The sequence below is a fragment of the Anabas testudineus genome, chromosome 23 (assembly GCF_900324465.2).
Source record: "Anabas testudineus chromosome 23, fAnaTes1.2, whole genome shotgun sequence".
Taxonomy (NCBI): domain Eukaryota; kingdom Metazoa; phylum Chordata; class Actinopteri; order Anabantiformes; family Anabantidae; genus Anabas; species Anabas testudineus.
In genome coordinates this window covers 6,659,028-6,685,989 of record NC_046631.1, presented here as the reverse complement: position 1 = coordinate 6,685,989, position 26,962 = coordinate 6,659,028, and the positions used below count along the sequence as shown (strand labels likewise).

General features: G+C 42.2%; 2 protein-coding genes across 2 annotated transcripts; one reads left to right on the top strand and one right to left on the bottom strand.

The window, feature by feature from the left end:
- The first annotated feature begins 2,792 nt into the window (after nucleotides 1-2,792).
- On the top strand, nucleotides 2,793-26,900 carry gsap (gamma-secretase activating protein). The gene is made up of 32 exons (XM_026363711.1): nucleotides 2,793-3,194; nucleotides 3,795-3,865; nucleotides 4,550-4,606; nucleotides 4,704-4,773; nucleotides 5,075-5,122; nucleotides 5,218-5,306; nucleotides 5,660-5,729; nucleotides 5,834-5,883; nucleotides 6,163-6,273; nucleotides 6,372-6,428; nucleotides 6,539-6,585; nucleotides 6,690-6,775; nucleotides 7,315-7,392; nucleotides 7,514-7,600; nucleotides 7,748-7,840; nucleotides 7,999-8,167; nucleotides 8,753-8,843; nucleotides 10,025-10,094; nucleotides 10,729-10,808; nucleotides 10,978-11,058; nucleotides 11,484-11,591; nucleotides 11,878-11,933; nucleotides 12,736-12,767; nucleotides 14,221-14,282; nucleotides 15,816-15,911; nucleotides 18,281-18,351; nucleotides 18,597-18,691; nucleotides 19,186-19,305; nucleotides 22,662-22,723; nucleotides 24,434-24,538; nucleotides 24,922-25,018; nucleotides 25,210-26,900. Exons 1-32 carry the CDS (start codon nucleotides 3,107-3,109, stop codon nucleotides 25,308-25,310), a joined length of 2,598 nt encoding a protein of 865 aa, XP_026219496.1. The 5' UTR covers nucleotides 2,793-3,106; the 3' UTR covers nucleotides 25,311-26,900.
- On the bottom strand, nucleotides 19,333-22,032 carry LOC113164416 (type-1 angiotensin II receptor-like). Its single transcript, XM_026363714.1, has 2 exons — nucleotides 20,532-22,032; nucleotides 19,333-20,389 (listed from the first exon to the last, which is right to left on the bottom strand). Exons 1-2 carry the CDS (start codon nucleotides 20,913-20,915, stop codon nucleotides 19,850-19,852), a joined length of 924 nt encoding a protein of 307 aa, XP_026219499.1. The 5' UTR covers nucleotides 20,916-22,032; the 3' UTR covers nucleotides 19,333-19,849.
- Nucleotides 26,901-26,962: the final 62 nt, after the last annotated feature.

Below are 26,962 nucleotides of genomic sequence, written 5' to 3'. Positions count from 1 at the left end.
TCCTTCTTCTTCTGTGGTTTGCTGGTGGGCGGCTACAGCAGCTGGTAGGTGCGTTACCGCCCCCTTCTGGGTGGGAGTGCGGCTCGAAAGGCTCACTTAAAGGGGAACGACACGTTTCTCCCTCCTCACAATGTTCACACTCACTCACTTAGATCGTGTTTCTTCCTTATTTACATGGTTATATTCAAACCTGTGTGACCAAACCTCATTCTACAAATTATATCCTACTATAGAGGGACAAGAGAATGATTTTATCACAGCCTCTGATTTCTTCAGCTTGTCCTCTAGTGTCCACAACTTCTCTTCTATTTACTCCTTTTTATTTCTACTTCTTCTTTTTTATTTATTTTATTGTGACAATTTCACATGATTCATATTTTCATGGTTTCATTTTCCTTCAGTTCCTATTTTAAAGTTGCTCCACCTCCCTCCTCTTTCTTCCAGTTTTCTCTGGATTCTTTCCAACTGCTTTCCCCAGTTTTAATAATACTACTAAATAATACTTTATACTTTACTACTATGATTTTTACCTTGACATCTGCATGAACCTTTTTCTCAAGATATACTGATATACTGTTCCATGTTCAGGAGTTTTTGGTTTTGTTTTCTAACTTTCTAAACAGGATGGAGAACATTTCCTACGCCCCGCGGCTACTTTCGTTTTTACTCAGCCAGGTTGTTCATCAGCCAGAGATTTGTCTTTCGTTTTTGCAGATAAATCAATCAGACAATGAATTTCTTTTTATCATAAAGTAACATATACTTAACTAAATTACCACCTTCTCATAGCATCAACTGTTAAATACACTTGCAGCAGGTTCAAATGTTATGTATTTTAAATATCTATGAAAGTGTGTATTATATGGAAAAGTATAATAAAGACATGTTCAACATTTTAATCTTACAAAGTCATTTTCTGTATCCACTGAAAGCCTCAGCACTTTATTTATTCTCACTTTGTGTGTGCCCCACTTGACAAACCCTAAGTGGGGCAGCTGGGGGAGCTAATGAGCACAAGGAGGCTGCAGGATCTGTGGGCGCATGTTTGATGTTTCATTATCATACTGCACCGCGCAACAGCCTGTAGACAATAGAGTTCAGCCTCTCTAGATTCTCTACATCCCATTTACATCCACCTCTGCTGGAGAGGTGGAGGGCAGCGATATATCCAGTGCACAATCCAAGCGACTGTGCGCAGCTCAACAGAGGGCGGTAGTGTTGAAACAACGTCAGCAATGACACAGAGGATTGTCGGGGCGGACGTGCTTGTGTGCATGCACGTAAGCCCACCCTCCTCTTTATTAGGAACACCCGTACACCTCCCTATTAACCAGCCACTGGACGTGACAGCGTGTTACTGCATCACATCGTGCAGGTGCAGGTCACACGCTTCATACAGGGATGCAGGGAGTGATGGAGCCGGGTCGAGCATGAAGCTGCTCCTCCCTGAGAAATTCACGCCCTTCAGGGGTCTGTAGAGGTTATTTTAGAGCTGCGTGACAAAGCATCAGCTGTGAAAATAAACTTAAACAGCATGAATCCATCAACAAACCCTGCTACAAAGATGGAACTGCTCTGAGAGCAGAGGGAGGTCCTCCCCAGTGTTAGTGTATTTCATAAGTGCATGGTGAGTTTACAAGGTGCCACTTCTCTTGTGGGAGTTGGAGGCTGTTGGCCTTTTTGGACTAAATTCACATCATAACGAATTAAAAGGCTGTGCACAAAAGTTTTCATTTACATTTCAGATTTCAGTGTGGAACCATTGTACTTCAACCTCCCTGCATCTTCAATGTGATCTCTGCATTTCTAACTTTCTGGCCGGTGTCCCAGAAACTCCCGAGTCTTTTCTGCAACTCCATTGTCCTGAAATGCATAACTGTGATGTAGATTTATTTATTTTGGACAAGAGAAAGACCTTTTTCATTCAGATTACTGCTTTTTTGTCCTTTTGTTGTGCTATTTCATTTGTCTTTTGTGTTTTCCCTGAGCCCCCTAAAGGTGTACTGTTTTCACATTAGTCATTTGGACCTTATATTTATGTGTTTTGCAGTGTTTTTCACCCTGTTGTGTGAAAAAAATGAACTAGTCTTAGTAAGAACTACATATCTGTTCTGAGAATAGATATTTTTGAGCATTTCTCAGATATTGTGACCTTAGACTATAGATCTAACTTAATGACTTATCACACACCTTAACTTACCCCACAGACTGTAGATCACAGGTGGAAAGGTACTACATTTACTACACAAGTAATTTAAGTATCATCTTGAGGTATTCAAGTATTTGTTACTTATACCCCACTACAAAACATTTAATCTCTACATTTATTCAATGACTTTAGTTACTAGTTACTTTTTAGATACATATTCCACCAATCCAGATATATAATATATCATCAACTAACAGGTTATGCTGTGTTATTAACCACCTCTCAGTATGAGAGAGTATGTATAATTAAACAAAGGTTGATGAGATTTAAAATAAAATTCTCAGTAATAAGGTTTTGAAGTTGTTCTTTTTGTACATGAATTATAACTCAACAAGGTTTTTAGACTTCTGCATAAACCTTCATTATGAGGATGAAGCGCTGTCTCTACTTCTGACTTCAGCTTTACTTGGCTATTGGTTTCAGTTCCAGTTTAATAAATTTAGATGTATTGTTCTCCACCACTGACTGTCACCAGCCTATCATCTTGCAGGGTTTGTTCAGTGTGGGATGTCAGAGCCTCACGCCGCCTTGTGAAGCGCCCGGAGCCCGGTGACGCACTCGATCAGCGGGACGGTGAGAAATTCCAAGCCCGCGGACTGATGCGTTCCTCGGCCTATGGCAGCGACACTCCCGGTGTGTGATCCCCCAGGAGGAGGAGCTAAGTGCTGCGAAATGTGACATTTCCGCATGTCAATAAAATAAGTTTCTGAACTCATAAGGAAGGAGTCGGTGTGTGTGTGTGAATGCGCCTTTTACGCGTTCCCAAAGTGTCGGTCACATGATGCCCAGCCTGAACCTCGGACACCCGCTGCAAGGTGAAGGTGCTGCCTCCTCTCAAAGACACAGAACTCTGTGAAGCCTCATCCAAGGAAACCCGGAGCAGAGGGACACGTCCAAATGTTGACGTTACAGCCAAAGTTTGACCTACATAGGGATGTTGTGTCTGATATCCTCAGGAAGGAGGCGTTGGTCTGCAGGGTGAAAGGTGAGGCGTTCAGGTGTCCACGGCCTGCGGCCCTTCAGTGATCTCTAATAGGACTAAATGTGTATTTAAACTCTTTTTACCATTCTTACTGACTTCAGAGTTAATTTATCTATAATACACTTCATATAATGACTTCTTCATGACTTCTGAATTGCATAATAATTATAAAGTACATATTTGCAGCCACAGTGCAACTGGACGCTTTAGCTGTAACAATAGAATATAAAATCAAAATTCCTCAATGATTTAAGGTGTTTTGAGCACTGGGTGGCGCTATTCTATTTATATTTGTCAAAATACAAAAGGAGGTCTAATAAAAGGCTGCACTCACACATTTCCTACAGATGGAACAAATTACTACAGACACAATTATGTTTTTAATGCTCTGAACACAAATCCAGCGGCTGAGCTTACTGGTGAACAGACTGATTTTGCAGGCTCCAGTATGCAGCACGAGATAAAAGCCCTGTATAATATTTTAAAGACCATACTACATATACAGACATACTGTTTATACTGTTTGCAAACACAGCATCAGAGATAATAGTCTGTGTCATACAGAAGCTGCATGGATTCATAACGATGATGCTGTTTCTGCAGAATACTCGAGTGCAGTGGACGCTCGTATCCTGAACATTGAGAGAGATGGAGTTATTCTTTACTCCTGGAAGGTAGGTTCACAATAAAGACGTTGCATATCGCGTGGGTTTTTTTATTTTTTTTGTCAGCATACTCAGGTACTTACGAGTGAGGTACGAGGTAAAAATGCAGCGTAAGTGTAAGGAGGTCTTGCCCAAGGACCCCTACTGGAGGTCTTTTGGCAAGTAGGTCCTGCCTGCTTGTTTATAATCCCTCACTGAGTTGAATATTCAGATCCTCATCTTCAAATAGACGCCATCGAATGACAAACTGTTATTCCTTCATACATATTCTCTGTAAATCTGCTTAGCATATTCAGTATTTTTGGAAACCTCGGGATCCCTGCTAGAATTTAAAATGAAGTTCTGTTTGTTCAGCCGCGCTCCTCTGCAGAACATGCATTTTTAATGATAGAACCACCAAATAGTCTTTGGGTTTGGGAGGTTAAAGACGGGTTGCATCCTGTAAAAGAGAAAATAATCTCTCTTTTAGTGCAAGGTTTTATGCATGTCTGGCTGCGCCTTGGGTTTCAGAATATTTTTTTTTAAATCTTCTTAAGCAAGCCGGTTTCAAATGAAGTAAGATCAGACAAGGTAATAACACACACATTAATGGTGTGGGGGACTGGTCACCACAGATTAGGATTATCCATCTTTGTAGTTTGATTGATTTGACACCACATGACCTAACTTGAGCGTTTCATCTTATTGTGGTAGGGAGCAACAGAAACCACCAGGATTGGGAAATATGACTCAAACAGCAAACAGAACAAGGTATCAGAGATTTTTATGTGTGTGTGTGTGTGTGTGTTTGTTTGTGCATCTCGGCACACTCATTCCCGTGTGGCCTTGTTTGTGTTCTCCGCAACAGCTCCTGTACTCGTTTGACAAGCAGGTGTGTGTCAGCAGCTGCTCCCTGAACAAGGAAGAGACGCTGTTAGGTGAGCAGCTGTAATGTACCGATAATGAATTACCAGCCGCAGTCGTTAACAGTGCTGGGTTTTGTGACCCAAAAGCAAGTTTAAATGTCATTGTTTGGAGAAAAGTTCAGTACTATTCCTACTTCATTACTATCTTGCAACATTGAGATGCATAAGAATAAGGTGGCTGAAGATTATTGACTATCGTGGTGCAAAAACATAGTTAAATAAAGCTTACTGATTTAATAATCAGTGTATTCTCTATGGAAAATATATGTAAGTTAAGTCCCATGACATCTTGTCTCTGCCTTTTCTCTCTCAGCTGTCAGCTTGGCACAAAATACCACAGGGGGAGAGCGCCTGAAACCAAGTAACACCCAACGTTTCTCTATTTCTCTATTTTAACGTATCATAAATCCACACTTGTCATTTTCTAATGGTTATTTTTGCTTCTGGTCTTTGTAGTATCCAAGTGCCTCACACTCCTGATTGAGATCAGTCCCATAAACAACACTAAAGTCCTCAAGGCAGTGGACTGCAGGGTTAAAGTGCAGGTAGTGTGTGTTGTCTTGGCTGCTTTTATGCAGGTTTTGCTGCAGTCACAAGCTGACATTGCAGTTATGGAGCATCTGAGCATACAGTGTGTGAGTGCCATAGACAGTTTATTTTAAAAGCTTGCTGACAGTGCACTGGCCTCTATTTCTATTTTATTCTCTTACTCACCTAATCTTTTTTATTCCACTTGCTCAGTTATGTCATTTCTCCAACTGAGCAACATTATAATGTATGTTATAATTACCTACACTGTGGAGTGAATGTCTTCGGACTCAATTAAAACAATTTCTCCATCTGGCAGCTTTTATTGAACCTCTCATCCAGACTCGTGTTTTTGTTTGGCTTTCACTAGTTCCTCCACCAAGATGCTGACAGGAGATCAGTGCTGGAGAGCCACCTGCTCCTGCTGACAGAAGATGGATGTGAGTGTTGTTCTGTCTGTGTTTTAATCCAAAAAAATAAAGAGATTTAAAGAAGGGAAATAGCATTACTGAGGGAATATTACACACACGTCTCTGTGTTTTAGATGCAGACCTGTACCATGTTCTGCTGACCAAACAGGAAGGTTACAGAGTGGTAAGTTGCACTTTCTTTTTCTCTTTGAAGCACATTTGGATAGTTGCCTCAGCTAAAGTTGCATGAAACTCTATTAGAGGTTTAAATTCTAAAGACCGCACATATCTAGTAATTAATAAGTAAAACAGCTGAAATGTATTTACATAACTCAGTGCAAAGAATGCATTGCTTTGGCCTAATTCTCGATCTATAAACTGTACCATAGTCTCTTACCTCCTGGGGTGCATTGCATTAAATATTCAGAGCGTCTGCACAGCTGAATGTGAATGTGTGAACCAGGTGATGGCGAATCCGGAGCGTCTGCCCAAAACAGCAGAGAGAATAGTAGAGGATTTCACTTGGGTCCAGTGGGACGGACACACGCAAAGACTCTACTATCTAACACACAAGGTAAGGCATACAAACGCATGGATCTGAACAGCTATACCTGTGAGACCCCTCGATTGATCGAACTGTATATCCAGATGTGCATCACATGTCTTTCACAGGACAAGTTCTTCCTGAGATGCGTTCAGTTTTACCCAAACCACAACTGTGACACCGTGGTGAGTCATCTCTGTGTCATAACCGACTTAGTTACCTGCCTTCTCCACATGCCGTCACAATTTGACAATAACACACTGCATTTCTCCTGCTGTATGTTGCTATCCACCAGTTGGAGCTCCCATTAGAGTTGCCCGCTAATCCTTTCCGCACAGTCAAGTAAGGCTGCAGCTTCTGCTATAGTATAACTGTAGAACTAGTTTCTATTAATCTGCACTCATTTGTTTAACTGGGATTTCTGTGTATTTGCGTGTGGCTAACAGGTTTGTCAACTTGGGTTTTGACCACTATCACACGGAGGGACCCGAGCAGGAGTCTATTCGACTGGAAGTGTTCACAAACAGAACGGGTATGACGTGTTTTCACACATGCAATTAATATAAACTAAATGGATATCCCAAATTGAGTAACACGACTAATTCTGATTAATGTTTGTGTGTTTTTCCCCTGTGTGAAAACAAGGAGGTAAGTTCCACTAACAAGTGAGAAACTACACTTCTAATCTTTAATGCACGATAATGTTACGTACTATAATTATACAATGCAATCCATCACAGATCCACCACTAGAGAACACATAATAAAGTCTACAGGCATTTTTAATTCCGAGTTTCAGTGGTGAAAATGTGATTATATGATGGTTGGAAGAGCTTTGTCACAAAACAACAACATAAAATCAATCAAAATCGAGGTAACTCTTTTTGTTTTTGGAGCCCCACCAATGAGCCGATGCTCAGAGGGACTGCTTGATTGAATTTGCATGTTTACAAAGTCTGAATTGATTCTCTAAAAAAAATAACAACCATAACACAGCCCATTTAGTTTTGCATTTAATATCTTTTAATCATTGTGTGAGCTGTAACTGCTCTGCCCTGTGGTTTGCTTTTAGGAAGCATGTGCGTGTGCTGCAGTCAACCTCTGAAACACAAGCAGGAACTGATGTACACTTTGGTTTTAGTTAACAAAGGTGTGTATGTGTTATCCACTTTGGGCTATTGGAATAATGTAAAACATTCATGTCTTAATTCTCTTTTACTTTTTGCACCTACACATTTCATTTCATTTCATTTTTATCTCGCTTTGTGCAGACTGCAGCAAGACGTTCAGAGTCTCACTGGGCAGCGACCAGTCGCAGCATAAAGCCACACAGCTGCAGCCTCTCTTCATCCCCATAGGTGATTTCTCATACACAGAAATGTAATACAGTCATACTATCACACACACAACACTTTAGAATCATTCCACATTCAACAAAGTGTCTGAGTTCGTTCGACAAACATCTATTTCCTACTTTTGTGTTTCTGTGTTACTTTTCTATGTAGGTTACTACATCCTGGTGTATCTGCAGGATTATTTCCTTCACTGTATCAACACCAGGCAGCAGGAGATGCTCTGTCATTCCATCTTCTTCTCCGGTAAGATGACATTTTCGTACTAATCACGTCTAAGCTGATCCATCCACCTCTTTTCACAGTTACTGTACTGTGCATGCTCCAGTGTTATTTCTCATATGTTCTTTAAGAAACAGAAGTTGGTCCTCATTTCTCTGTCCCTGTATCTCAACAACCTTAAGGTGGAGACGTGAACTTGGGCTTGCAGTGTCAGTCGGCTAACATTACAGTGCTGCATGCAGAGGAGGAGTCGTGTTGCAGTTTATTGGACCTGTCCAGTGGGAAGATCCATGCTGCTGAGCTTAGCCCTGCTTACCTGCTGCAGATACTGCAATCACACACTCCTTCTAGGTCAGTATGAAGCTTAACATCCTCAAGGACCTATGTATAAGTATATGTTTGCAGTATTTGCATTACATACATTAAAGAGGGCCTTAAGAGCATAAGAGAACATAGGTAGGTCAGGTGGAAAGGGAAAGTTATTTCTGTATGTGTACACCTGCCTGTGTCTTTTTGAAATACATTTGGCTTCAACTTGAATCTTTGCACTCAAAAAAAAAGGAAAGAAAAAGAATGAACATCCTTAAAATATTTGCTTTCAATGTGACATAATTCACTTTTGTGGATGCTACTGACAACGTGACAAAAACATCTATTAAAGTTAAGGTTACATTTTTTTCAGTATGCCAGCAGACACCTTTGAAGATATATCAGTGGTGCTTTACTCTATTTATATGTTGATTCATTTTTTACGATTTGTGTTTAGGCTTTTCGCCTTTTTTTGACAGACTCTTAGTAAAGAGGTAGAAAGAGACATGCAGCAAAGATCTCCAGCCAGAGGCGGACCATTTCACTGTTGGCTATCTGCCTCTTTGTCTGTGTGTTTATGCTTATGTTGGGTAAAGGTAAATTTGTTGTGTGTCACTTCCATCCAAGGTGTCCCAGCAGTAAGGCTGACCCTCAGTGCCTGGCTGCCCTCCACTGCCTGCTGGTTTACATGGGAAATGACCCAAACCTGGAGCTGAAGGTACAGACTGAGCGAGCAAAGGAGCTGGGAGACGGAAAATACTGACATTTAAAGCCGATTAAATCAAAAACAAAATTCATCATCTGGGGCCACAACTTTCATTTAGCATTTTTCTACAAAAAAATACATAAAGTCAATAGAAACTTCAGCTGTTATCAAATTTTAAACAGTCACAAGATCAATACAGTTTCCTCAAGGAAGAGAGACTAATCAAAGACGAGATGGCGGGATAAAGGAGTGAAAAGTAGTAAATCTGTCAAGGAATGAAGCTGTCCGTATTAAAAATGAGCACCGTCAGGTAATTTCCCCTAAAGGATAATTGCTAAGAACGAATAAGCAGCTGCAGGTAGCGATGGCAGCTTTCTGCACTTCTGCTTAAATTCAGTAGGTGTCAACCTTGAGTTGGACGAGAGCGCATGGAGAGAAGAAGACCGAGGAGGAAAGAAAAACACGGGGTTGTAATAAAACAGGAGGAAAGAGGATAGAGATCAAACATAATCAAACAAAGCCAGAACGGGACAGATATTGTTTGGGCACAGCGCTGACGATGACTCACACTTTATTAGTAGCACACCTACATTAAGATGTTCCAGCTGCTCTGATAGATTGTAATAAATTCTTTCTTTAGAGGTTAAATGAGTCACCAGCTTCATTAGTGCAGCTAGCATTGGGAAATTGGACACTGCATATATCTTTTGTATTCTTTGTAGACGGATAATGGGGCCAGCAACACAAAAAGCAGTGGCTCTAATAAAGACAGCTTGTTAACATTTTCCCCTTGTTCTCAGCAGTGTATAACTTCAAGAGAGCACGGTGCAAATTAGGTTCCTCCACTGCTGCTTGTGTGTCTTTTTGTTCCTCTCTCCGTGTAATGATCACTGTTCGCGTTTCTGCACTCAAAGACACATTTCTTCAAACAGCAGAGAAGTGTGCAGCGGGAAGTGACTTTTCGCCCACATGCGCTGTAAGCTGGGAAATTTCAGTAAATCTGATTGGGAAAAGTCCAGGTAGAAATGTAGTGTGCAGTGTGAGGTAAACTCAGGTCAGTCTTTTTGCAGAGTGGGTGGTTTACATTATAGGGCAAAGAAATCTACTGATAAACAAGCAGTGCAGCAGTAGGCTGGTGATGAGCTCCCACTTGTATGACACTGGTTTCCTGTGTGTTTCTATCATCCCACTAGATCATTGAATGGCTGTGTGACAACGTGAACGCCTTTGAATCCTTTGATCAACTCCAGGAGTTCATTCTAGGTCAGTGGCGGATGAAGCGCGGGGACGCAAATCCCCTGGGTATCACTTCTTCTTCCTTTTAGAGTCTCCGTGTCTGCTCTTCTTGCCTTTTTTCCCATGTCTCCTTCAGCCTGTAGTTACCAGGCTGCTTACGGCGCGTCTACACAAAGCCCAAATCCTTAGTGAACTCTGTTTGGCTATTCGATTTCGTCTCGCAGATGTGTGGCAGGCACCCCACACGGGTCTGAAGATTAGAAAACAGATTTGGTTATTTTAAGACATTGGGGACACGTAGAACAGTGCAAATATGGTTAAGTCCTAGCAGACACGCAGCAGCACAAGAACAGGACGTGATATTAATTTCATTTAGGAAAACATCACCCGGAGAGTAGATGATCGCATTAGATGCTGGAGCACCTTGCTGCATAAATTACCATTGTATTGTTGCTCCAATACAAACTATTTCACCTTGCTCTTAAATACATATAGTCTTATAAAAACATGTGTCCCAATACAAGAGAATTATATGATACATGCTCTCATGTAACCCCTAATATGTCATAGGGATGAGTGTAGGACATGAAGGGCCTCATTTGAATTCTACATCCTACAACAAGGAAGTAAAAGTCTGACTGTGTGTCTCCCACAAACACAGCCTCTCTGTTCAGAATCAGCTACGACAAGTCTCTCAGCCTGGATAAAGTCCTGCCGTACTCCTCTGTGTTCGACAAGAAGGTACCACACACACACACACACACACACACACACACATACACGCACACAAGCTGAAAGACATAGAAAATGAATGGACAACTCAAGGAGGACAAACATGCTGTTCTGCTCTCTTCTGAAGCAGCACACACGCACATCACATACGCTTTGGTCTGTCTTTTTTGTGTACCAGGAGGTGCCAGCGTGTCTGTTGGAGGTCCCTGGTGTATTGTGTACCACTGAGCCGCATATTGAATGTGTGTTAAAAGGGAAGGTGAGATGCGTTCTTCTATTTTTAAAACACATGCATTCAATTGAGTTATAATTGAACAATATGTACGGTGTCATTATCTCCATCACCACTTCTCGCTACTCTGATTCCTGCTCCATTTCAGGAAACACTTAATAAAACTTTATCTTGGTGATTAAATCGAGACAGTGCGTGTGTGTGTGTTACGTTCTACGGGCTTTAGGTGCATTTGTGATACAGTCTCGGGAAATGACTGCAGCCGACTGCATTCAGACTTTAAGAAGGCATTTATATGTAAAACAGTAGGATTTTATGTATACTGTGCGCAATTCAGCTGCACTTATTCTGAATTGTTTTGCAGCAATGTCCTTGCTTTGTCACTGTGCCGATGTTGTTGGCGTGTGTGTGTGTGTGTGTGTGTGTGTGTGTGCATATGTGCGTGCCTCCAGGGTTTCTGGACAGAGCTGCAGTGGAACACAGAGAGGACAAAATATCTGGACGCCGTTCCCAACCCCAGATACAGAACTTCACACATACAGACTGAATGGGACAAACTGGTGAGTGTGTGTCTGTGTGCATGTGTGTGTGTGTGTGTGTGTGTGTGTGTGTGCTCCAACAAAAGCTCCGCATGTTTATTCATAAACACTAATCACGACCAGATTAAAATGTCCATACTGGAAGTTAAATTAATGGATGCTGAATGTTTGAACAAGCTTGTTGATGTGAGAGACGTGAGTGTGTGTGTGTGTGTGTGTGTGTGTGTGTCCTCAGCATACCTGTGGGCTTTTAACAGACAACGCTAGCATATTTTCAGCCCTCCCATGATGATGTTGCTTGTTTCAGAGGTCTGAGAGGGAACCGTCCAGCCACATGAATCACCTGGAGGAGAACACTAAGAAGTAGGTCTGCCTCCCACTGGAGCTCTGTTAAGAAAAGCACCACAGACACACAGTCCTAGCATCGGAGGGAGGGACGGCTGCACCCCTGCGCCGCGTATGAGTGTCATTACTCTGTTTGCTCTAATGAGGCACCGAACGGTCAGAACTTTAAACCTTGACGAAGGTTGTGCTGAAGTTCTTCAAGAACATGGGCTGATTGGTCTGACAGAGGAGCTAATTGCTTGTCAGAATCTAGTTTGGTAACTTTGAGCTGCAGAACAGCTGCACATCAGGCAGAAATGACAGATTTCTAAAACTGCCTGTGAAGTGCACTGAGCTGTATCCACGTTCAAAGGATAGTTCATATTATTTCATATATTTCTGATGTAGTGTAGTGATTATTGCTTGACCTCCTGTATCTGGTGCAGATGCTTTGACTGTCTCAGCAATTCACCGTCGGCACACATTTTCAGAAAACTTCAACCCCCAAACAACGTTGAAATATCTTAAAATGAGTTCTTTAACAATAGCTTTATGATCAGCTAATGATGGATAGGTACCTGTTTGCACCACTGGTGTAAACAACTCTGTCCTATTTGTGCCAGCGATCAAACCTGACTGCTCATAATTGGCTTCTCTTCCTCCAGGCCAAACTCCAACACCTGCATAGAAACTTTTTGCTTTCATAGGTTGATATATTTTTGCTGCCGACTGCAGCAGTGTAGCATCGCACAGGCTGGGCTTACAGCATAAAATAATAGTCTTACCATAATGCTGGCTTGAGGGATTGTTTTCACACAAAGCCTTTCTTCTTATTTTGTAGAGTTCTATCAATGGTGGACACCTGGTGTCTTGGTAAGATGGCACAAGCACACCGCCCATACATACACATGCATACAGTAAATCTATAGATGCTAGATACACAAACTCACAAACACGAGGAGTGTGAATGTCATAAATATCAAAACCTCGGCTTATAATCGAACTCGGCTCCGTGCGCGAGAGTGTGTTTTTGTGTGTTTGCGTCTTCTTCTGAGGTCGCATTCTTCATGCCCACTGGAGAATTCAGCCGAACTGAACTGCCACACTAATTTATCTTGGAGGGAGAGGTGGAGAAGAAAGAGGCGAGGAGATGGGAGGGAGGAAGCAAGGGAGAAGGGGATGGGGGGTTAAAAAAAAAAAAAAAAAGGGGGGGGGGGGGGGGGGTGAAGAATGCTAGAATTATGTAAGAGTGGGAAGTTAGGTACTTCCTACCCTCTCCCTCTTTCTGTTTCTCTCTGACTCCAGTGCAGCTGTTTTGTGTCAGCCACATCACGGGACCCTCCTGTACTGTGCCTCACTTAATTCACATGGATGATATCATACGCCCACATCCTCCCTTCAGATTGGCTTGTAAAACACATACTTACGGTGGTGATCATTTTCCCTGCACCGACCCTTACACACAGATCACAACACTCACGCAAGGAGCTGCCTCACTGATTTCATAATACCTTATATCACACGGTGGTAATTGGACAGACTCTTACTCTTGACCTCTTACTCTTCTGTTTTAGCACGTCCACGTTTTTCAATATTGATTAATCTGTTAATTAAGTGTAAGAATGTTTTTTTTTATCATCATCACTTAAATGATGGATCAATCACCATAATTCAGGCAGCCAGTTCTACAGTTGCTTCTTGAGACCACCTAGTGCAAAATAAATGTGAAGAGTGGGTGCGTGAGTAGCTGCGCGTTCTGTTGGTGTGAAGTCAAAGTCAGCTAAAGGTCTAAAATATGTAAATTATAAACATTCGATTACTTTGAACTGCTAACAGGCATACATTGAATCTGGCAGTGCAGCCTGTCAGTTAGCTGTGCCTTGCAAGCGCTATTTATATCTGTAACATATTACTCGGTAACATCAAAAAGCTCTTTGCATGTGTGTAAAAAGTGATCAAAAGATGGATGGTATGTGTTTGTGTATGCAAGTGTGTAATAATTCATCTGAAGTAACCAAACTGGAGGGTTCTGCACGTTTGTGTGACTGACATAAAACAAGTGCAGCATGCATACACAGTCTGTGGGATGTATTTTTAAACTGAATATGCATATTAATGTCTTAGATTCAGACATCTTCCTTTTTATTAAAGTCATAAACAAGTTTTTGGTTTCTGCAACTTCGTCTAATGACTTATTTAATGGTGTTACTGCCCCGGCACACCTGGGGCTACCTGCAGAGTTCAGACTAATGTAGGAGCAGCATCATAAGTTACTTCAAATGTCTTTTTTATGCGCATATTCTTACTATTGCCTGCTTTCATCTAGATAAGGTGGTGGTGCCACTTTTCCAGGAGGAGGATCATCAACAGAGGGTGCTTATAGGACTGGTGAGAGAGAAAGTGAAGCTGAGATCAGTCACTGACTGAAGAACAGTCACACAAACACTTGTTTTTGTTGGTCGGAGTCGGGCCCCTAATTCTGCAAGGGAACGCATAGCACACAGTGTGGGCTCCGTTCTGTTTAGAGGCAAAACTGTGTCTCCAAATATGTGGGTGTTACAGAAGGGGGCACAGGACGAAAGAGTAGGAAGCAAAAAGGGTTTATAAACTAAAAACACCCGGTCCAAAATACAGGGGACACTGGGAAAACCAAACAAGACAGAGGAAAACTAAACGAGCATCGATAATAATGAAGCAAAGTACAAAACACTGCACTGATGCAGGGACAAACTAACGTATAATCAGACATACAAAGTAACAACAGATATCAAGGCTCTAACGACACAAAGACGAACCAACATACAAAACAAAAACGTTGCTCTGAGGCAGGTAAAACATACAAGGTAGCAATGAAAACCAAAGCACTAAATGCAAAACCAAACACAAACAAACTCACTAATGAAGCAAAGTAACAAACGAAGATGAATGCACCAAAGCAGACAAAAGACTAACATGCACACTAGACATAGAAAGTGACAACGAAAAGTCACTGCTAAGGCAGGAAAAGCCAAACTAACACTGAGGAACCAAGTCCAAAGGGAAGAAAACAACGAACGAGCAAACAAACAAGGAGTGAGGACGTGGGATCCAATCAACAAACTAAAACAAAAGACGGAGAGGAGAAAGCCCTTACAATTTCCCAAAAAGATAATGTTTAACATCCGGCACTCACAATCAAAGAGCAGGCGCAGATTGGGAGATGATGAAACATGTCAGCCCGCAGCATGGATTACTTCTCAGCAGCTGTTGTTATACAGTACGGTGATGTCACTAACTGTAGTAGGAGGAGTACACAGTAAAGTAGATGTATAGTAAAACATGTCATTGTAAAATGCAGTTGAGCATCCCAGACTGTGAATATACAACAGTTTTACAGCTCCTGAAGAGGGAGTCTTCCTCTAAGGTGGCCTGATATATGGACAGCTGAACATCCGTGGCGAAATGCTGACACCAATTACTTCCCTCCATAGTCGTCTTTTAAGGTGAAACTCCTGTTTGCTTCAGATGAGTCGACACTTTAAAAAAAGGGGCATCTTAAGGTCCCCGTCCTGTGTTTTACTGAACGCTCTTTGATGGACAATTTCATATCCTTCGGTTTTCCCTGTGCTCAGCACAGTGTTTAAAGAGCAGATAGCATCACTTTAATGGAGTTCAGTCAGGATTTTAGCGAATCTGAGCAGGTCTCCTGTGTGTTTCTCTCTATTCCCTCCATCACTGTTCCATCTTTCTATTACTCCTCTCTCCTCCTCTCCATTTTGGGACCTTGTAGTCTAGGGAAAAGTTAAGGTGAACTTAATTTGACCCAGCTGAGTGTACAGCAAAGTATGCTTAAAACACAGAAACTGCAAACCACACACACACACACACACACACACACACACATGCACGGAAAATAATCAGTGTGTGCTTTTTGCATTGCAGACTGTTGACAAGCTCCGAGAACACCTCAATAGACATCTGCCTCGAATGGGGAAGAAAAAGATCGACTCACTGGTTGTCAGCTACGTAGCCAAACTGGTTGGTACACTCTGCATGCGTACGTGTGTGTGTTGGTCAGCGATAAGGACATGTCCAGGAGCTCTATATATCCCGCTGAGCCTATTTTTAAAGGCTCCTATAAGTTTTATTTATTGATGCTTTGCCTTTACTCTTTTTCTGGGAAGGTTAAGTGACACTCACAGCGGGGGTTGTGGGGATCGCTCAGTCAGAAAGGAAGCGAGCTTCCCACTTTATCTAAATGGTTTGACTGAGTTCACAGATAGATCTGTGCTCCTCAGTTGACAGAGGTCACTTGAATTTATTTTAGCTCATTGCTGTTACTTGTGTGTGATTTTTCATCCACATATAAAAACTAAATTTACATGCAACCTTTCAGCTGTGAAAATACTCCACATGGGACCTTGAAGAGGATCAGTTGTTGATTTTTTTGGCCCTGGGTTTTGTCTTTCAGGCCACATCTGGTCAACTGTCTGATCTATTTTAGGTTGTTGGAGATGCATATAGCCACAGAGGAAGCGTGCACTGTTCAGTGCAGAAAGAAAAACTATTGCAACATTCACTGTATATTGTCTAAGTGAAAACCCTTCATATCCTTCCACAGAGAGCCGTGTGGTATCTGCATGACCAAGTGGAAAGACATAACCACTCAGTGTCTCAGTACTATATAGAGGCACTTGGTTCTGTAAAGTCAGTCTTTAGTATTCCTCAGAGGTAAAGCCCTTCACAGCTAGGAGCTGCTGAAAGCACACATACAGCATATATCAACACAGTAGTATTAAATTGCACCAAGGATAAGACTGGAATTGAATAGAAAGCAGGACGAACCACGTTTTGGGACTTTATGGAATTGCAAATGGCAGGGTAGAAAAGACCAGAGAAATCTGCCCTGCTCACAGTTGGATCGGTCGAGGCTTCAGACTCAAAATGAAAGTAATAGAAACGTGTAATCATCTTGGCATCGCCCTGCAACTGTGATTTATTGAATTTCTTCTGCTAAGTGACAGTGATAAGGTTTCTCATCGTGGGAGGCAGACTTATTAAAACATACTCACACAAGGACCCGAAAGAAAAAGCCTTCAGGGACACTTTACTTAAAGAGCAGCTGACTGCCTCGGCGGCTGGGCGATGTGCCTCCACGCACCGAGCTGACTCATGCTTTAAAAACTCAGTGTGGTACTGTTTCAAAGTGGACTGACTTCCCTTTCACAAATAGAGAACATCCCCTCCTCTTGTCCGTGCTTATTGAGACTAATGGTCGTGTTGACACAGGGGAGAAGTTGGGGAGACATAGATTACAGCTTTTAAGAACCAGGGAACTTCTGCAATGATATATTACAGCTCCACAGTGCATTATTGTCATAGTTATTTATTTCCTGTCCCCGTTGCTACAGACAACTGAGACACGTTCTTTTTTCTAACACAGCCAATGTCAGAGAGAACAACCTGGTAATAGTTAGACACAAATTGCTAAAATCAGGAATACATATTAAAAATTATGCAATGAATTGAAACATATTTTTAATTATGCAGCAGAAAAGTTCTTCTGTACCCAAGGTTATTAAACTTTTTCAGCAGGAGACCCACACTGAGTTAATCCAGTCTCTGTCAGGTGGAGTCTCATTAAGACAAATCGCTGATTCTAGATTTTATTTTAATAGAAAGACACACAGGAATTACTGAGCGCGAGTCCCTAGCTTTAATCCACTTGTTTGCCTTTTTATCAGCAAAAAAAACCCATCTCGGATAAATATTTTTTCCTTTTACTGATTTTCAAGGAGCTGGATTAAATCAGCAAAGAGCAGAAGAGATATAACAGTAGTAGAAGTTCAATAATGCATTTTGCTTGGAACGGTGCTACTTTATTGACAAATGGTTAATGTCTGATTTGTCTTGATCACATCTTTTATATTTGGCCCAGTCCGTTACACAAGTGATCTAATTGAAATTCCCACCCTGAGGTCAGTGGAGGACGCTGCTGAAGGCATATGAGGGGCTACAGAGGTTTCCCACTGGTGTACAGGATGTGAATGAAGCAGACGCTTCCTGTTATTTTACACAAGATGACAGAGTGATCTTTCGTGGAAAGAACGAGCGTGTGGTCGAGTGCATTCAAATGATCCCGCACGCTGACAGATGTGTGGCGAAATGATGTGGGCAAGCGTGTGCGTGCGGAAACAAGCAGCTCCCACTGCTGAAAATGGGAAGCAGGAAGAAAATGGGGAAGTGGGGAAACGCATCATAGAGCAAGTGTACAGCTCCATCAAGAAAACATTGTCACAGCAAAAAAAATACTGTATGTTCAGACGAAATGCTTCATGTGGTGCAACATTTACAATTTACAGCCTCATTCCCTGAGAACTAACGTGTGCATGTTTGTGTGCGTCTAGCTGGAGCTCATCAGACACATGCTGGAGTCCGTCTGGCTCAAGTACAACCTCGGCCCGTGTGTTCTGTGCTTGTGAGTAGCTCCCCCCCCGTCACACGTGTCTCCTTTTAACTAATGTAATGTAACTATAGAATATAGTTGGTGTTCACGCATGTGTGCTCCAGACTTCCATCACCTGCTGTGTGTGTCTGTGTGTCCGTGTGTGCAGATAGCCAGTGACCCCTCTTCACGTGTGCATTCACGTTATGTAACATTCCTGCACAAATGCTAGTGTGTGTGTGTGTGTGTGTGTGTGTGTGTGTGTGTGTGTGTTCCAGGACGCAGCAGGGCAGCCCCGCTGAGTGGTCTGTGTTTCACTTCTTACTTCGTATCCTGGAAGCCACGAGGGGTCTTTGCCTGCCCCTCCCACCTGGTACCGTCCACACACACACACACACACACACACACACACTGTTAGCTATCCCTGTCTCACCCAGAATAACAATGCATGTTTGCACAGACGGACAACACACTCGCTCTCTTCAGTACTAATGCAACCGAAAATGTATTAAACATTAAGCATAGTGCAAATATGGTTGAAGCAGAGTGTGGATACAGCCACCTGTTACACTGTGCCAAAATATGAGAAATTCTCTGAAGCACGGTTTGTAAATGCAGAGTGTGTAAATGTGACTGTGACCCTGTTTCCTTTTGGTCAGTAAAAGCAAAAACAATTACACCTACTGTAGCTCTCAGAAGCTGCGCACCTCTGTAACTGTGGTAAACACAACCATCAGCGTCGTCAGTGGGAGCGTGTTACCGTGCTGATGTTCCCTTTTCTTTTCCTTGGTTGTTTTTAGGGAACATCAAACTATCAAAGTGTTTTCTTCTATTCTTCTTAGCATTTTTCTCTCCGTCTCTCCCCAGGCTATCACACTCTGTTAGCAGTGTTTGCAGTGCGTTGCCTCCCTCATCACACTTTCCTCCAGTACATTGACCACGGCTTCCTGCAGCTCACTGAAACCTTTGTGTCTCGGCTCATGACAGGTACACACACACACGCACACACGCACGCACACACACACGGCTCGTGAATCTTTTTTGGGATTTGTGAAAAGGTTTTAAAAGAAAAATATAATCTTGTGTAGGCAAGTATGGGTTTTCTGGGTCCAGACTGCTAAGACCCATAGGATGAATCCTATGGGTCGTATCTTACTTTGTTGATGCCCTTTGACCTTTGCTCTAGAGCCACCATGAGACTGACATTTGTGAAATGTCTCTGCAACTACAACACGGCAAACTTTACACCGACTGAACAACAGGATGTTAGCATTGTGATTTTAAACAGGCCATTAATTACAAAGTCAGGCTTTTAAATTCTTTTTATTTAAATCACAACAATTTTTTAATATTGCTTACATGTTTTTATGACAGTCAGAATGGGAACATTACTTTGTTCTTTTTTTTTTTACCCAGGAAAACATGACAATGGAAAAAAACAACAACAAAAAATACATATCAGTATTTCAGTTTAACAGTGAGTCGACTTGTCTTCAACCTGTTTAAACACACTAGTTTACAGCGTGATATCTTAAGCGTAGTCATTAAGGAGCTGGTTGTTTCTGTCGCTGTCCTTACTGCGCCGGGAGGCGTAGAAATACAGGAACGGATTCATGCAGTGATTGAAAAAGTAAAAACACTCCACAAACGTCATGATCTTACTGGTACAAAGCATGGTGTCTGATTTTGAGAAAAGTGCAGCGACGTAATACATGCGAGAAATGAGGGGAAGAAAGCCGGTTACCAGGTAGACGGCGATTATTCGAATGAAGATTTTTGTAGCTCTGGGCTGTTTCCTGTCTGACATTTGCCTTTTTTTGACGCCTTTGACAAGTAGCAGGTATAAGGAGAACAAGGCCACGTAACAGAAAACTACAAATGAGATGTAGAACACTTCGAGCTCGGGTTTAATGCCTTGCACACTGCAGGAAGAACCAGATATCTGCTCGTTTCGGGCTTGTGTCATGAAGATGGCTGGGAAAGCCATGAGGGCTCCGAGCATCCACACAGAGGACAGTAAAATCCGCTGCCATGTTCGCTGCACCTTGGCCCACTTTTCTGGGTGGAGAACCTGGTAAATGAAAGGGACATTTTAATTTGATATCTGGCCACGTTACACTGTCCCTCTTTACAGAATTCGTCCATACTTCCACCATAGCACCATAGTCGATCTGTAAACACGAACAACCCTTGTACAGTCGGTAGTTACATACCTGGTAATACCTCTGAATACTTATCAGCACCAGAATGTTTAAGCTGGTGGTTGTGCAGAAAATGAAGAAGTAAAAGAGAAACTGATAAAGTCCATTTGCCAGACATATTTCATTGTAAAAAATAAACACGCCAAAAGGCAAGTAGATCAGGCAGAGCAAGTCCGACACTGCTAGGTTGAAGAAGAGGCGCTGCGTCATGGAGGATCCGCGCAGATGGCGACTGAGTTGCACGATGATGGTGAAGTTGGCGGGGACGCCAAGCAGGCAACTGAGTCCAGTGACCACACCGGCAGCAATGTACCAGGGTTGGAGGTTGCTGGTCAGAGGAGATCCTAAGACGGAGCAGTTTAAGAAGTGTGGACCGGGGGTCCCGTTAACGGTCATCGTGGAGGGAAAAGTGACGGAGGAAGATGAACAAGTGATGAGACTTTACTGAAGCAGATACAGATGTGGCCTCTAGTGACTAGGTTAAATTGTGTGATCCGTTGCACTACCTGGTTATATACCCACACTCTGGTGGTCTGTGGTCTTGAGTGAGTGTAGGGACTTTCTGTTTACAAGAAGCTGACTGCAGTGTTGTCCAACCTATGCCACTGAATACTTTATTAGCTGTATATTAGCTGGACATGAGATTTTTTAGTAGCCAAGGTCTGGAGATAGCAGTGGTTCTGACTCGCTATATCCTCATTTTAAACAGACCTTTATCTAATACTTATTATTCAAACACATCTTTCGAGCTGTTCTGCAGCATGTGATATTTTTAGCATTACTTTAAAACACCTGTTATGAACTACTTTCTGAAAAACCACTAAAGAAAAACCCAGAACCCAACATGAGACTAAATGTGACAAACACCTGCGACCATCTCTACTGTGGTGCCTCTAAAAACTAGATAAATAGACACGATAAAATACATAATATACATTAAACTACTATCAGAATTAACTACTATATCATTTATTTTATTGCTTAGTACCCCAAACTTGCTTGATTCATACTGCAACAACGAGGTAGCTTTGTCCCAAAGGCATACTAAACTAAATCTACACAGTAGGAACTATATAGTTAGTATATAGTTTGTTTGTTAAAGCAGCTAATATAGCAAAAATTGATAAAAGGATTGTTTCCGACTTCACTCAACAGTTATTTCAACATTCATTTTTCCAGCTGTGTGCAGCTCCTCCAGCTCCTTTGTGTGTTACATAGTGAAATTAGTGTGAACAGCGTCAGATATGTCATATTTCACCTCTCTGGTGTGAACACACTGCATACTCGGAACCTGCTTAGAGCATTTATTTTTTACTAACTTTATTTTCAACCGCTGACACCTCAGCTGTCACAAAAAGTGACAGTGACTTTTGAAAAACAGCTGCTTGAAATAAGAATGTATTTATATCAAGTGTTTAAGCGCTGTCGCCTCACAGCTGGAAGGACCTGCGTTCGTATCCAGGTGCCTCTCTGTGTGGAGTGTGTGTGTTTCCCCCCCCCCCCCGTGATGTGAGCATGATGGCAGCTGCACGATGCATGATGAAGCAAGTCTGCGCTTTATCTTTGTGTCGTGTTTTGATCATATGTACAGCACGGCCAGAGGTTAGGTTTAGCCACCACGGGGATTCAGGGCCTCACTCAAAGACGCTGTCTTTAGCGAAGATCTCACAGCGTGGAAAGCACAGTGTTCAAAGCCCAAACACTTGGCTCTGAGATCAACAGAAGCTAAATGCCCTGTCTTCCTTGTTACTCTTGATCTTCTCCTAGTTTACATGGTTCTTTCTCATGAAGAGAGCAAACAAAGATCCTCGAAGATGAAAAGATTATTTAAAGGACTGAGTCCAAATGGTTTCAAAGTGAGAGAGAGAGGGATATTTCCAGACTTTGAAGTGAGACGCTCTAACAAATATCCACTGTATACTTAAAATTCAGCTTTTTAACGTTGGCTAATTGTCTGGGCAGGTGCACACTGTTTGCCTCATTACACACACACACACACACACACACACACACACACACCAGTCAAACTTCGCCTGGGTGCAGACTGTTGATGTGCTGCCCATGTGTCTGTGACACTGTGTCCTCTCTTGTCCTATTAATTGGCACCATGCCTCGTCTCTTTTCCTTCCTCCTTCTCTCTAGACTTGGACAACAGTGATGCCAACGAGAGGCTGAAGTTCAGCGTACTTAAGAGACTCCCTAAGGTACTGTTGTATGTGTGTGTGTGTGGTCAAACAGAGATGTTACACAGGGTAGAAGGAGTCGTTTAGATTTAGAGGGGGTAGTATTAAACTTATAAAAATCTAATGGAATCACTCTTCGTCCAAATGAGGACTTGTTGAGTGAATAAACTCGGAGGACCTACTGTAGCTGGCACGCAGCAGAGCTTGGGTGGAGTGATGTTTTCAGCCTGGATGGTGTAAGGGGTAAACAATGCATGATGCTATTATAATCCCATTTATTATTGAGGCTGGAAGTTTTGATCTTTTCCCGAATGGGCCTCTCCCCAAACTTCCCATTCTGGTCCAATTAAGAGTTTGAAGTTATTTTCGGTCTCATCTCCCTCAAGCCCCCCTGAAGCCACTCGCAAAGCAATTGTGTAACGTGGCGAGTGTGGATGTTGGTGGTTGTGAAGGTGGTTGTCTCCTTAGTCTGTCTGTGTTTATGTCGTAACTGTTGCGTAACGTCCACGTGGTCCCGTGTGGGTTCGGTATTGTAGCCGTCTGTGTGTGTGTGTGTGTGTGTGTGTGTGTGTGTTCCGTCCGCATTGTGATCAGAGGAATGTTGAGTGTTTAGCGTCTCTGTTCTGTTTCCTGCCCGTCAGGTTGTTGTTGTTTGAGTTTGGCAGGAAGGAGGGATTCAGCAGGTACAGCGCACACACACACACACACACACATAAAGATAGAAAACAGGGGATGTTGGCACACTGTGGGAGATTTGTACCTTGACAAACGCCAGCACTCCCATTATTCTCTTTATTAATGTGTGTGTGTGTGTGTGCATTCAAGTGTACTTTAGGAGATTTGTACAGTAACAGATACACAAGTCCAGTCCTGATTTGTTCCACATGTGCCTCATAAATAACGTTTCTGCAGCACTTTTTAAATGCTCAGAGTTGTTGAGTTTAAATTGTGTACAGATTTCTGAGAATTCCTTCAATCATCATTCTTTTAGTTCTATTATTCAGAAGAATCGTTGCAGCCTACGCTCACGTGAAACTAAACACTTGTGTAAACTGATTTCACATATAAAAAAAAAATATATTTCTAGCGAACAGATAAAAAATAAGGCCAAAGATATGTGTCAGGTAGAGAGATTGACCAAATCTGGTGAAGGTGGAGCTGATACGTACTACACCACAGCTGATTCGTATTGACACTATGTGTGGAAAGTAACTAGTGACTTAAACTGTCAAAGAAACGTTGAAAAGTATGTTATAATATATATTAAGTACTGTATTATTATCTACCGTACACATTGTGACCTAAAATTAAACACTGCTTTCGAAGTTCCCTCAGTTATTATTCATAATTAATTGAAAGTGTCTCGTTGCACTTAACAGATTCTTCTCTCGCCTCTGATGATAACACCATCTTCAGCTGCTCTGTATCAACTTGGCAGTGTGATTGCAGCTGCACAGAAAGATGCATTCTTTCTGACTGTCACACCTCTGGTCTCTGGTGGCTTCATTGTTATTTATTACTGCAGTGTGCATTTCAGAACACTGAAAAATAAGATTTTGTTTTTCCCCCCCTCCCCAAAAAACCCCTCATTTGCAGTCAGCTCTACAAAAATGGTTTTGAATTCCATTTGGCAAAATAGGAAGGGACAGATGTTCACACGCTTGAGGGATGATTTTCTACGAAGACATGCCTAAAATGGTAACTCTATTGTGTGTGTCTTTGTGTGTGTAGCCTATGAAGCAGAGGATCTACCATATGTGGGATCATCCTGTCAGTTCAGCATCAATCTCCAGAGATTATGTCAGGGCTCTGCTGGAGAAACACAACAAAAACAAGGTAACACATCACATGGTGCGTCACACATCCTGCACAGAGGACATCCTCTGTCTCTCTCATGCACTGCACACTAGCAACCTAGCAAATGGTGGATGATGCATGAAAATCCTCCACTAAAACAGAAAGGCAAGGTAGAAAAAATATAGGGGGCTGTTTCTGTTAGCTAATTGGCTCGTACTCTGGCTTGAGAGCTGGTGGCATTTTGTTTATTGACTGAAAAACCGCGGCCAACTTTATCCATAAGACAAAACAAGCGAGTGAATGTGAGCAGTTCCTGGATTTGCTGCAGATTTGTCTTGACTGTGAGTATCCCACACAAAAAAAAAAAAACAAAAAGCAAAAACCCTGCAGAGTCCATAGTTGTGTTTTTGTTTTTTCCTCAGGGATTTCCATCCACGGGCAGAGACAAGCCCGGCTTCAGACCTGAGTTTCTGCCTCTTACCTACCTGGCAAAAATACTCTCTGATATAGAGGAAAAAGGTAGTATGTGTGTGTGCGTGGTTTTATATCCTGCCTGGTTTAGATACAGTACAGAGGCCTTTGGAGGATTAAGACAGAATGTGCGTGCTTGGTCAAAATGCAGCAGTCTCGGGGAAGGAAGTTTGTGTATGTGGTGTTATATCCTCTATAATAAGCTGCATCTCTCTCTAACTCTCCTCCTTGTGTTCCAGCTCTGAACCCGTTCGAGGAGCAGGAGAACGTGGATGCCAGGTTTGTGGAGGAGATGGCTCTGAAACAGACACTAATACTGCTGGGCTTTGAGGAAAAATGAAGAGTGCGGAGGAAGGCAGGAGGGGTGGAGAGGGGGACTGATGGATTGAGGGAGAAACAGATGAGGGGGAAAATGTGTTTGAGGGAACAGTCATCATCGACTGGGCCTTGAGGACAAGGAACGGATGGATGGATGATGGAGGGCGAGACGTGAACGATGAATGGAGGAATTGAAAGGCAGAGTGCTCATAAACAAGCTCTCACTGTTTGATGACAAATCCGGGTGGGACGGAGGGATAGATAGATGGAGTTGCCCGGAAAAAGAAAGATGGAGGGGAGAATAGGAGTCTTAGTGGATGGGGAAAAAATAAGCCCCCTTGTTTTTCCACTTCTCTCAGTAAACACCGAGGTGTGCGAGGGTCAGCGTGAGCAGCACCAAAAATTAGAACTCAACAGGGGAACACAGTTGGAGATTCAGTTAGAGGTTTAGTTGAGTCTCTGGAAGCGTGGTTTTAAATATTTATTGAAAATCAATAACTGCAGGCAGCTGTTTATACTAATTCAATTTCTCCAGCCGCAACAATTCTCTCCCGCGCCCCGACAGCTTCTTGCCTTTCTCTCGTGCAATTTCACGAACACCGATGTTAAATCCTGCACGCGGTATTTATAAATCACGTACACTTGTTTATCCTCCTGTGCTTCCTGTCACACCGCTGCACCCCATCAACTTGATTACATGCTGACAAAAGCTTTGCAGACACACCGGCTTGATGTGGTCAGTCATCGGCTGCTGTGCATTAGATGCGACTGACTGATGCACAATCTTTTGAACTGTCAAGGGGCTGAAGTATAACTCTGTAAGACTTGTAGACTTTGTAATCTGAATGTATGGATTCATATGCACAGATCAATACTTTATGCAACATCTAAATGAGGAGATTATGTGAAGACTAAGGACTAGTATAAGGCTGAATAAGAAGTAGCCAAATTAGGATTTAATGTGCAATCATTCAACTTTATAAGACAATAAAAAGTTGAGTTCATAAGCAATAAAACACACTCTTGCTTAATTCAATACGCTCAGGAGTTTTGCTGCTATAACCACGCATACATCCAGTAGCTTTAAGGTAATACATGAAAGGGAAAGTACAGTAGTTTTACAGGGACTTTATATTTATACAGCGCAGTGCAGAGTCCTTCATAAAAATGCTTTACAAACCATAAAATCAAACAAGACAGTACAGGGTTAATAATGCAATAAGAGCTGAAGTGAAGTTAGGAAAACACTTTACTCTCTCTTTCTCTCTCTCACACACACACACACACACACACAACTAGTGTCTGGTTTGAATAACATGACTGTGTGCCCTTAGTCATGACGGAGCTTTTACTGTAAGTGAGGAAATTCTTTAGAAGTGGTCGTAGTGTGTGTATGTGTGTGTGCACGTTGGGCACATGTTTGAAATTATTTTTAAAGTGTGTGAATGTTGGCACCTGGAACGACATCTGATTCAAAGTACGAGAAATGATTTACAACTCACAAAATTCCTATGGAGGGTAAAAAGGGGATTTCTTAGTCATATGTTTTTCTTCTGTTTACACAAGAGCTGTTTTGCAAGATGAATTGTAAATAAAGAGATTTTTTTTTTTACATTTACTGTCGATTTTTTTAATATTGCTATTTAAGATCCAGTTGTGGAGGAGTCCTGAGCG